At 43.9% G+C, this 12,797-nt stretch overlaps 1 protein-coding gene across 1 annotated transcript; it reads right to left on the reverse strand.

The window, feature by feature from the left end:
* Positions 1 to 2,455: 2,455 nt before the first annotated feature.
* LOC148123810 (vomeronasal type-2 receptor 26-like) lies at positions 2,456 to 12,577 on the reverse strand. Its single transcript, XM_087918720.1, has 5 exons — positions 12,345 to 12,577; positions 11,625 to 11,913; positions 9,869 to 10,663; positions 3,359 to 3,571; positions 2,456 to 2,545 (listed from the first exon to the last, which is right to left on the reverse strand). The coding sequence occupies exons 1-5, from the start codon at positions 12,572 to 12,574 to the stop codon at positions 2,456 to 2,458; spliced, it is 1,617 nt and encodes a 538-aa protein (XP_087774846.1). The 5' UTR covers positions 12,575 to 12,577.
* Positions 12,578 to 12,797: the final 220 nt, after the last annotated feature.

The following is a 12,797-nucleotide window of genomic DNA, read 5'->3' on the forward strand; positions in this document are numbered from 1 at the left end:
TCTTCCTCAGCCTTCAAAGACAAGAAAAGATTTGGAGGAGGAGGCAGAGAAATGGTTAAGGAACAAGTGTAAGTGGAAAATTCAGGGGCCTGAAAATGCTTCTTTTATTTCTCTGGTTGTTGAAACAAAAAAATATATAATAAAATTTCGCTTTACAAACTTATTTTTTTATTTACTTTTTTTCTGGGTAGTACAGACAATCCCAAACCTGAAATCCCAAGACAGGCTGTTCCTGCTGAATTCTTTTCTGCAAAGGAGGTTTATCAGAAATCCGAGAAAGACTCATATAAGATGGATGAAGATTTGCAATACTCAGCTCAGGAGCCAGTCAAGCATGGTATTTCACATCATTCCGCATTTTTGGGAGGATCGCAAACTCCAGGCTGGTGTTTAGTTCCGCAGTTTCCTCCTGCCCTCTTTTCCTATTCATTCTCTCCACCCACCCGCTGTTTAGCTGCTGTCAGTTGGAACAAGCATGTCAATCAGTTTGTTATATCTCATGTTCAGTATCTGTTGCTGAACAGCTGAATTCTGAATTTACAGAGGTCTCTTAGTAATATTTATTGAAAGGGGAGGAACTACAAGAATTCCAGTTATTCAACAATTCCATTTTGAAACATACAGATATCATTTGCTTTTGACTCCTGCTATTATCTAAGTGGAAATCAAATAAAAGCCATTAACAATTCCCACTGTCATAATGATGCTATATCTCTGTTTTATATTTGTTCTGGCTGTGAGATGCTCCTTGTGTTCAGCTCTGGCCTCAGAAGGATAATGTAGGCACTTGGGATGAAGATGCAGCCCAGCAGACTACCACTGGAGGCCTGGATGGAGAAGACCTGCACAGCCACCATGTGTTTCCCTTTGGTGCTGAGGTGGGTGGGCACAAAAGTCACCCAAACACTTAGGAAGACCAGCATGCTGAAGGTGATCAGCTTGGCTTCATTGAAGGCCCCAGGCAGATTCCTAGCGAGGAAAGCCACCGTGAAGCTTTCTCGACAGCCAGGAGCCCGGTAGCTGAGGGTATTAGAATGTGACAACGGCCTTGGTTTATTACAGGATGATCTCTTCCAGGCTGGGAGTGAAGATCAGAGTCAGGGAAGGGGGGAAACTCCCGGCCGATGGGGAGCAGATGATCACTTGGACACCAGAAGAAGACAAGGATGATGGGTTGGCCAAGCTCTTCCCCCAACCATCTCTTTGCTCGGTTTCCTGGTTTTGGGCCAGGAAAGCCAGCACCACTGTGATAGTTTTGGCCAAGAGAGAAGAAATGGCAACTGGAGAAGATGATACTGAAAACCGTTTGTCGGAGAAGGCAGGTGGTTTCCTTGGTTGACCAATGAAGAGAGAAGAAGACAAGCAAAGCAGGAGGGAGACCAGGAGGATGTAGGAGAGGTCCCGTTGTTGGCTTTGGACAAGGGGTTTCTCGTATTAATGAAGATGATTAAAACAAGGCCTGTGGTTAGAAACAAGAATAGGGCAAAAGAAACCAGGATGATGCCCAGAGTTCTTCATAAGACAGGAAGGTTATCACTTTGGAGTATTACTTGGACTCTTTTCTTTATTTGGGAATTTGTCATCTGGACATTTGGTGCATTTTCTGTATCTAAGAAAAAAAACAAAACCCATATTTCTTTGTCCTTTGCATTTCAAGATATATTATACATTCTTGGGGAACAAAGGATTATCAGGAGCATTTTCCGGGATGGATTTCTTAATATCTCAGAGACAAAAAATAAGTGTATCATTGCAGGATGAAGTTGAGGGAAGGCTTAGGACTTGAACGATTTCCTTTATACTTGATTCAGAATATTGAAGGAATCTCCATTACTAAAGGTAAATAATGAATAATTAATCTTTCTAGAAAGCGTATCTTGTGGGTGTCAATTCTTGTCATACTTGCCTCTGAGGATGCTACAGGGATCAAGAGACTGCAGCAAATAATTTAAAATGGCCATTGGATTAGTGGTGGATAACGGGTGCAGCCAGAAAACAGGCATAACTGTCCGAGCCACCCATTGTGTATCTCGTATATCAGGCAATACCTTTTCGAGTGCTCCTCAAAAGGGAACACGTATGAACTGCATTGCAATTCTACTTTCAGGTGGTGGACCTAAAACCATTCCTCACATTTCAAGGAACTCAGGTGTTCCTGGAGAAGTCAAGGTGGAAGGAAGGACACATCCAAACTAAAGAAGAATATTTCTCTACAGTAGTAAAAACTTACCCAATCTGCCACAGCCATTATCTCTATCAGCTCTTCCTTCACAGTCTTTTTGTTCTTCTGTTTTAGAGATAAAGCGGGGCATTTTGGAAATAAAGTAGGAAACCAGTTTAATGTTTTTAATTCATACTTTCACCAACAATGCTGGATGGTCCAGTTCCACCAGGCCTCATTTTCTCTGGTGTCACCTACCTTTCAGAGTGGAGAAGGTCCCTCCGGACAAGGAACTTAGTCGCTTAACAGCAAACTGGCTCTCCTTCTCGAGCCCTCTGGACAAATCCAGGATGGCAACTTTCCACATTCAGATTGAGGAAAGGACTGAGCAGAAAAAAAACAGGATTGCCAAAGGAATGTGTTAGGATTCTCCGTCCGGTGGATGGAGAAAAATGGATATTAGGCAAGATAATAGATATTAGCCTCTGGTCTTAGTAAAAGGCAAAAGTGATAACGGAGTGATAACCAGGTGGTTCCTTCTCATGACCCCATTAACATGCATTTCTCCCCTCTTCTTACACCCATAATTTTAAGGTGTGATATCAGAACAATCTTGATAATTTCACGCAAACTCAAAGCCTTGAAGCTGCTTCCTAGGAGCAGAAGGCCCGTTGTTCCGTCCCAGGGAGGGTGAAAGGGAGGCATGGAGAGCTCTGGCCAGGTCCAGCCTCCTTAAGAGCCTCCCAGATTATGGAGCTGCCCCTTCAGGGGACACTTTTCCCCAAGCAGGATGAGAGGAAGCTTCTTTCCCCCAATGGGGCCAAAAGGATCTCCGTCCAATCACGATTCAATCCCATCCGATACAGTCCAAGCCTGGATTCAGGCCCCAGTCAGCAGAATTACCACCTTTGTTGCTCTTCTGGGCACAAGGAGCAAACAACCAGAAGCTACTAGTGACACATTCCCCAGCCCTTGTGGGTTTCTCACCCGTTTGATGGAGACCCTTAATTGTACATGGTCCACAAAATGGAACAATATCGAAGCCTCCCAAGCAGCCTAAGGGAAAAAATCCGGTTTCTACTGCCCAGATTCAATTCTCGGTGAAGGTCAACCACCTTTGGGGAATAGCATCAGCCCTCTTGAAATGGGACCTCAGGCTTTGGAAAACAGAGAGAAGACATCAAAACTTTCTCCTACCTTGTTGAGCACCTTTAGCCGTGAAATAACATCTTGGTTGATAGAAAGTCTCTGTCTTATAAAATATGCCACAGTCTCTTCCCTGGGATCATCCCTGGGAAGAACCAAGAAGCCTAAAATGAGCAGATCTGCTGCTACCTCTCCATTTGGGTCCATGTAGAGTTTAAGGTCTGAAATATTGACAAACTCATTCTTCTCCAGGAAAGGATGGAACTAGAATGGGAACATGCAGCAATTTTAAAAGCAGAAAACTTTGTTTCTTATCCCAGACGCTTTTTCACATTTGAATCTTTCTTCTTTGGTTGTCTAATTTACAGACATGCTTCATTAGGAAAATGGGTGTTACCACTAGCTTACAAGTGAAGGGAAAAAGTTCACAAAAATTTGTCGATCATATTTTGACAATATAGATTTTGACAAAATATAGTTGAACAACAGAAAAAAGGAGATTTATGAACTCCCTGAAAGCAACAGGTTGGTTATCAGAAACATGGATTTGTCAAGAAGAAAATTGTCAGGGTAATCCTCTCCCAGGAAGCCCAGGCCGGAAACCTGAGCTAGGCCCACTTTGCTGTAATGCTGCACTGACAGGATTTGGGGAGTCAGAAAGTACAAATCTCCCACCGACCTTTTTTTTAATGCAGCTGTAGGTTTCCTCCTCTTATCTGCTTCTTCCCCAGGCAGAATCTCTCCTCCACCCCCCCCACCCAAAAGTCATTCCCTCCTATCACGGCCCTTTCTAAATGGGTTGTGGGAAAGGGGGGGGATACAACTTATGTGCTCTATGCAAGTCATCCTCACATATAATTTCTTTTCCTAAATACATTATGGAAATACTGCTGATATAACTCGATCTCAGGAAAGAGTAACAAACAATTTTGTGATGTGATCAAAAACCCAGTTAAGTGAGGGGTGGATGGTATGATAATTAAGTGGATAAAAACTGATTTAAAAATGGTACTCAAATAATCTTTAGTTTTTATAATCTTTGTCATGAAAGTGGGAATATACTACATTTTGTCGTTAGGTCATCAATTTTTCTATGTTGTCATTAATATAATAGGGTTGATAAAACGTTATTATACAAGATTTATAACAATTCTCAGGAAATATACTTTTATGTTATTTAAACATTACCAACTTTCCAGAAAAATATTTATGATTTCCTCCTAGAAACAACTGTATGACTCAAAAGCAGTAGAAAACTATCTGGGTTTTAGGATTTGATAAATTATAGTATCTCATATAAGAACATTAATGATGCACTGGATGAAGGATTGTGCCAAGGTTGATAAGTATATAAGGGAGCCAGTTTGCTCTACTGATTAAACCTCCAAAGTAGAAAGCAAGAGGCTGTGAGTTCAAGACCTGCCTTGGTCATGAAGCAGGCTGGGGGATTTGGGGCCAGTCTCTCAGCCCAACTCAACTCACAGGGTTGTTCTTGTGGGGAAAATGAACACACAACTACTCATTGGTACTCAGCTCCCGGGGCTTCTGCAGGGAAGGTCTTTTAAGGATGGGGGATCACTTCGTGCACTTTCTGAACTCAAACTGTAGCTATTCCACCATTAAGCAGACATTGCCAAAAACGGACACAAGGATATTTGCACATATCTGATGACCTTGTTTTAGCCAACCGCAAAATGTTTCAATACGATCGCGAAACAATGACTGTTGGTATTCTCCGTCCCAGGACACGTCAGCTAAGTATGATAAGCATACTTGCAAACTTACAAACTATCACATACTTTGTTCTTTGTTCTTTGTTTATGATTTCTTCCATATAAGGTAAAATTCTGCTACCTCCTTTGTGCTCCCCCACCCGCTTGAAAGAAAATAATAAAAGAGGTTTGTGCAAAGCAATCGGGGCTGCCTGGACCATTCCACCTGCCCCAGGCGCGATGTGCTCCCTCCTTTGAAGCAATCGGATGTCTGGTGTCTGTTATTGGTATTCACCCTTGCGAGGGTCCCGCTAAACTTCTTCCCTGCGGGGAATTCCATAGGCAGTGGAAGAACGCTGACGGAACAACGGACCGGTCGCTCGGCGCGACATCAAACAAGGTCTCAAAGATCTGCAAATCCAACATTTGGGGCTGCTCTTCCCAAGAATGATTATCTGAGCAGCCTTTAGAGATATTTATATTGAATCACCCTGCCAAAAGTCCAAAGGGAATTAACCTCTGAGAGCTGCAACGGAGTTCCCAGAGCAGTTTCAGGGGACCGATACAAATAAAGAATGCCTGAGCTGAGACTGGGACCCTGAGGACAAGGCGCCACTCGAACTGCAGCTCACGCAGAGGTGGTATTCAACCGGTTCTCACCAGCTCAGGTGAACTGGTAGTGATCCCTGGTTGGCCACGCCTCCAAACCGGGTAGCCCGCTTGTCCCAGTCACTCTCCTAGCTTTCCCTACCACATGGTGGCTGTGGCGCAGATCAAGTAGATGTCCCAGAGCTATTGCACATGCGCACTGTGTGTGCAGCAGTGCGTGCAGGGTTGCTATCTGGCCATTTTTCCAGCCAAATTCGAGAAATCTGGCCGTATGGAAGTTGCTTGGCCGTGAAATCAAAATTTTGGCTGAATACCGGTTTTCAGTTCTGCCCCCACCAACCCCAATTTGGGTCTAAATGGCAGGTCTGACCTCATCCGGGGGGGGAATCTCGCAGAAGCCTATGGGTGAGGGAAGTCTGCCCTCAGCAGCAGCAGTGCCAGTCAGCAGCCTGAGGGAGAAAGGAACGTGAGGTGGGGAGAAAGTTCGCCTCAGTGGCTCCGCCACGAAGTGCCTCTTTTCGGTGCGCCTCACCTCGCCACCCGTTACATTTGCACTTTGTGAAGGAATCCTAAGGGAATCCTTAAAATACCCCTCCAAAAAATAATAATAATGATAAAAATAAATAAATCATGCGCTTTGGTGCCTTGGCTTGCTTGCCCCTTGGTCAAGGACCACGCCTGGTCCGGAGCGGCATCCGAGAGGGAGATTCCTGCCCAATTAAGCACGCCCGACCCTCCATACAAAAGCAAAAAATAGACCGCTCTGCCTCTCGCCAGAGCCCAGGCGGGTCCCTATTCGAATAAACTCGCAAGATTTTGTGGTGTTCTTTTTTTCTCACCCTCTGCATGTATATATCCGGACCTAGACTGTGTTGTTTCCCTGTGTCATATAATCTATAAATGTGGGTATACGCATAATTTTGTATTTTTATTTATTACTTTATTTTAGTGGTACTACCTGATACAAGCCATGAAATAAGACTTTAGGGTATAGCGTTTTGCTTATCTTGAGTTTATCAAGAGTTTTAATATGTATGAAGGGTCTTTATTTGCATTTCCATTTATATTTTGTACCAAATGGTACAAAGCTACGTTTGGTTGGTCTATCTAGGCTGTGATGTTTCTCCATGTCATATAATATATGTGGGTATACGCATAACTTTATATTTATTTTATCATCTTTAACGCATGTGGGAGAAAGGAAGAAATCTTGGTCGGCTTATTTGGAGAGGCGCCCTTTTCCCCCTTGGCTGGAACCTCGGCGGCTTTTTCTCCCTCTCTCGTCTCTTGCGCTCTCTTCTCCTCTCCCGGTTGTTTCGGGCGGCAACTGCCTTCGCTTCTGCCCGGCACCTTTCATCGTGCACCCTCCTTCTCCGGCTGACAGCTCTGCCGCTGCCGCCACTGAGCCATGACCCTGACGCCCCTCCGGCACCCTGGACAAGCGCAGGGTTGCTATTGAGGGCTCCCGCAAGGGGTCTGGATCGGGATCTGAGCCCCTTCATTCCACCCCACTCCAGCTTTTGGCTCACACGCCTCACTCTCGCTCTTGCTCCCTTTCCCCTCTGCCCGGAGCTGCGCCTCGGATGTGCCCCGCGAGAACCCGCCCCACTCCAACCTTCGTACAAGGGGTGCCTCTTGGGGAACGAGAGAGAACGAGCCAGCGAGGAGGAGGAAGAAGAGAGGCAGGCACGAAGCAGAGCGTGGGAGCGGGAGGTGCCGGAGGAGATGGGTGAGTGCTGCACGCGATCCTGAGCCCCCTGGTTGACTATTTTTTAGGATTTGATTATTTAAAAATAGTTAAAAAAACAAAAAACAATATATCCTCATGTTATATTGCATAAAAAAATTTGGCCCAAAAATTTGGCCATGAGAAAAAATAATTTGGCTGAATTTGGCCATATTTTGACTTGAGTTTGGCCGCAAAGCCAAGCTGAGATCTGGCAACCCTGTGCCTGCCTGCCTGCCCTCCCGGATCACGTTTTCTTACTTCTCCTGGCAGATGCACCTCCTCCAGTCCAGCCCGGCCTGGCCAGCCAGCAGGGGAGTGGGCGGATGTCCCGGGTCTTCTTGCCCCCCTTGTCGCGATATGCCTGCAGGAGCCCCTCAGGCCAGCTGAGCCAGGAGCCGCCATTCCCATTCCCTTCTACTCTCCCATGCTTGGTCGACGCCTCTTCACCTTGCCTGAAGCGGCTGGCCCTGCCCCTCACCCTCCCCTCCCTCGCCTGGCCTGAGAAGGGAAAGGGGGCGGTGGGGGATAGCGAAGAGGCCGGGTCCATATCTTCCCCTCTCCCCCCCCCACTCTGTGTCTCTGTGTGCGTGTGTGAGACGGGGGGGCAAGAGAAGAAAGAAAGAAAGAAAGAAAGAAAGAAAGAAAGAAAGAAAGAAAGAAAGAAAGAAAGAAAGAGGGAGAGAAAGAGATAGAAAAAAGAAAAAGAAAGAGAAAGAAAGAGCAGGAGAATGGAGAAAGTGAATGAGATATATGGATGGATAGATAAATACATGGAAGGAGGGAGGGAGAAAAAAAGGAGAGGAAGGACACAAACCCTGGCTTCAGAAGACTCTTTGAAGCAGCACAGCAATCTAGGGCTGGCATGCAAGGAATCTTGGAGGTCATCTAGTCCAACCCCCTGCTCCAGCAGGAGATCCTTACAGAATCAAAGAATAGCAGGGTTAGAAAGCTCTGTGTGTGTGTTTGTGTGTGCTTCGGTGTTTGTGTGTGTGTGTTTATGGTTGTCAAAACTCCAAAAACAGGTCAAGTAGCTCTGGGGAGATCAGTCATAAATTAGAACACTTGCTAAAGAAATGGCCATTAAGCGAGGACCAATTGTATTTGGTTTGCCAGTCGCATGGCCACCTGGCCAAGCCCACTCAGTCACATGGCCACCAAGCCATGCCCATCTGGTCACGTGACCAGCAAGCCACACCCACAAATTGAAGCCATGCCCACAGAACCAGTAGTAAAAAAATTTGAATCCCACCAGTGAGTTCACAGCCTGCTATGCGGCATCTCCTATCAGGACTCAGGGATTCACTTTGTGACCCGTCTACTAATAAAATATCCGGGAAATTTGGAACTCTTTTATGTGCAGCTGCAGTTATCAGATCAGTAGGAAGGAGTTCGTCTGAATGGGGCCAAATTCTGCTCTGCTGTAATGCAAAATTATGTATTTATTTATTTAGGACATTCATATTGCCACATTCGCACATGACTCAGCATTAGGCAGACTCTAACTACCCCTTGACTGTCATTTATTTTTATTTTTTTCCATTATTATTATTATTAATTGTAATGCTGGTCTCTGACTGTACTAAAAGCGGACTGGATGAAGGAGGAACCTGTGTTGAAGACATTTGCCATCTTGAGTTATTTGTAAATAAATACATGCTTATGAAAACAATTTCAAAATCGTACTTGACTGCACCCTGAAACTGAGACTTGAGAGAAGACGAGGAGATTATGAGAGCAGCTTCTCCAACTTACAACATCTCTCAGTTGGACAAGGGAGGATTCAACACTCTTCTAATGACTGAAAGAGGTGTTGGAAGTTAAAACCCTTCTCATTCGCAGGAAAATGAAATAGTTTAGGATATACTAAAAAGGGAGAATATATTTCCCCTAAAAAGAAAAGTAGAAACTCAGAGAGGCTGAAACTCAGCCCCCCTCCCACCTTTGCTAATGGACCATTACTCTGGCCTAGGCCACTCTATTTTACATAACAAAGATCTACTCCAGGTAAAGCTATAATAGGAATTGCCCAAAGCCCTTTCATTACATCACCATCCAGGCAGACTCAACCAAGCCTGGGACTCAGGACAGCCTACAGAGTTGGCCCTGCATGGCCCCATGGGAGTCTGACAACCGATGAGAATACAAGCTCCAATTCAAATCCCAACACAAGGCATAAACCAATTGCACTCTCGGCATCTCAGCCCTTCTTTCCTCAACCAAGGCATGTGCTACTGTCCACCATTAAACCATCTTCCAAGCAGTTACCATGTTTCCAGCGTCTTTCTTCCCCACTTGGAACTGAACCCAGAAGGAGATTTCTTCCAACAGAGGCTAGACAGAAACTTCAGATCTGCTCCCTGTTATTACGGAGCGTCAGACAGGAGCAATTAGATGGTGCAAATCTGTTGACATTTTGCAGCACAAGAAGGTTGAGATGTTCCCCTCCTTCTCCTTTGGGTTCCTTCTCCAAAGGATCTCAGATTAATGGATCCCTATCGGGACCCCCCATACCTGCCACGGCTGCAGCCTCGGAGTCCCCAACCTCTTTTCTCCGTCCTTCCTTCCCCTCCTCGATCTGGACGAATAAGCGGCATTCATGGCCTGGACCAAAGTCTGAATGATACTGTAGCGATGAGGGTCATTTATGATCCGTTTCCTGTTCCTTTTCTCCTGGGTCTCCAGTGGGGCTTTCTGGGTGCATCTTCTGCGGCCTTTGACAGAAAAGACGTGCTTGGAAAGGGAACAGCGGAAATAATGATCTTGAAACGGATCTTCCACAAAGAAATGGGGTTCAAAGGCAGCATCTGTTGGCCTTTTGTTTCTCAGATAACCAAAATTCAAAATACTATGGATGTATTTGAGAAATATGTGCTTCTTTATTGTATACACTGCAAAATTTGTGAGGATCCAGACTTTCCCTTCAATGGGTCCTGGCAAATGCATAAGTGCTTCATGGAAAGGAAGAATTCTCTCCCAGATGGGAAAAAATTCCATAAAGTGAACAAAGACATTGATTTGTCTCCACTTAGAAAGGGCCTCCCTGAGGGATGCTGTATGTCCAGTTGTTGTGAATCGTTGTGATATAACCACACAAATTCCATTCCTGACAAGCATAGGAGGGAAAGTCCTCATGAAATTATCTCCATTTTCTGTGTCTGAAGCAAAGAGACCAATCAGGGTCCATCTGAAATGGAGGAGCAGCTGGACAATTGCTGGGTACTGGATCCCTTCTTTGGGGAGCAATGGGTGGAAAAAGGGGAATCTCCTTTTATCACTCAGAGCCTCTGAAGGAATTCTAGCATTGATCTGAAAAAGTAATGAAGAATGCTGTGTTATATTGTGGTCCAGATCAACTCCAAAATATTAGTTATTGACAAATCCAATTTTGTTTTGATGAATATATAAGAATAGTTTGTTCCTTAGTCACAGTTTAAAATATTTAAGACAGTTAAAATATTTAACAAGATCTTATAAAAATGGAATGCAAAATCATATTAAATAAAAAAATTAAAAATGCAATGTGAATTTCTGTGTCACCCCTACAATTCCAACTATTAGATTCAAATTAGCAGATGTCAGATACAATGTTTGGATCTAAGATATAGGGCAGTTTTATATGCTGTTTCTGAGTACTGAAACCTCTTTCTCAGCTTCTATATACCAAATCCTTTGTGGAACAATTTTTCAGCTTCTTCTCCTGATGTACAAGAAACTAAGAGACTGCAACTCCTAACACAAATTGTCAGTTGTACAATCCAATAAGTGTTTAATTGAAATTTTGCCTGTTTTGGGACTTGCTTTAATTTTAAACCAATAATTATATACCCTGAATTTATACAAAGTGGAAATGTTATAAATTCATAACTTACTGTATCTCCGAGGGCAGGAGCTGAACTCCTTTTATCCACCCCAAAGATACTCTTCAGATTCTGTGATCTCAATAATTTGTTATACATAGACAGGACTCTTGCCAACTTGATTCCAATTGGATAAGGCAGATATTATTGATATGTGAAAATGAATATGCTCATGGAGGACCTCAAAACCTGGATAGTTTTTCAATAGTTGAATAGAATATCCTCTACAGGGACCTTATGGCTCTTCAGGTCTTTAATGGTGAACTTGGAGATGAACATAATAGGCTAAGACATAGTTGTTATGTTCCCTAATATTCTGAAAAACAGCTCTTGAATTCTATGAAGATATTGGATCTGTTGTTCATCCCCACCACCCCACTCACCTTAGATAGAGAAAAACACACACAAACCTGTGGGACTTTGTAGGTGCCTACAAACGTTGACATCTGGATGGAGATGTCCCTGGCAGCTCCATCAATCAGAGCCAGGAGGTTCTCTTTCCTCCCACAGCCGTAGTTGGGGACATTGGCTTCTCCAGTGGAAAGAATGTCCAGCAAGGCATCTGAAGTGCATAAAGTGCTCAAATGGTTTTCATGGATGTTGTAGCCAAGTGTGAGATTGTGCAGGAGCTGGGAATTCTTGTGGACCATTTGAACAGCAAAAATTGATTTTAGGATATTTGTTAGAGCAGAACTCTTCCTATTGTAAAAACAATATTCATGTTATTATATTCAATAGCAACAACAAATATTTTTAAAATATATAATCCTTCACAAATCTACTAAGCCTTAGGCCAACATTGATCCAAATCGAATGATCAATTATGCAAATGAGAGAGGCAACTACAATTGTTTCAATTGTTACTTAAACAAAGGTCATTATTCAAGTGATGAACTCAGGAATGAACCGAGAAAGGAAAATCATCTGGATTTCATTCAGGTTCTTTTAAAACTCCATCTTTGGATTTTACTCTCTTCCACAAAGGAAGGCAAAAGAGGGAAGCCATAGAAATCAAAATCATTCAGGAAATTAGACAGGTCCTGGGGTACAAAAATAAGTGAAATAAGAAGAAAAGGAGTGTTAGAATTGCACATGGAGGGAGTGCAACTCCATCACCCTGCATGACTTACGAAGGAGAAGGTATAGAAGGAGGATGGTTAAAAGGCCACATTATAGGCGACACATATTTTTCAGTTATGACCACACCAATGAGATGGTCTCCTGGCCTGTAAAAGCTCCATGGATTGTAGCCATCCTGGTGCTCCAAACTCAATGGGCATTTCCTTCTCAGCTTCCCACAGACTGATGGGGACACCAGCAGCAGCAGGAGCAGAGGCAGAAAGTCCATCATTTGTGGCATTAATCAATCCACTTCCTCTTTCTAACACAAACAACAGGAAAAGTTGGAAAAATGCAAAGACTCTGAGAAGTGCCAGTGGCTTTCCTGATCTAAACAGAGAATCACTGTTTCATTTGCAAAGGAGAGAAAGGTGCAGTCAAGAGCAGAGCCTGTACCTGTCCCAAAACTTGGTCCCAGAGAGCTTCACCCAAGGAATTTATTCTTTTCTGATATAAGATCCTTT

The sequence above is a fragment of the Pseudonaja textilis genome, unplaced genomic scaffold (assembly GCF_049901715.1).
Source record: "Pseudonaja textilis isolate UNSWEBS1 unplaced genomic scaffold, rPseTex1.2 PTEXCTG292, whole genome shotgun sequence".
NCBI classification, from domain to species: Eukaryota; Metazoa; Chordata; class Lepidosauria; order Squamata; family Elapidae; genus Pseudonaja; species Pseudonaja textilis.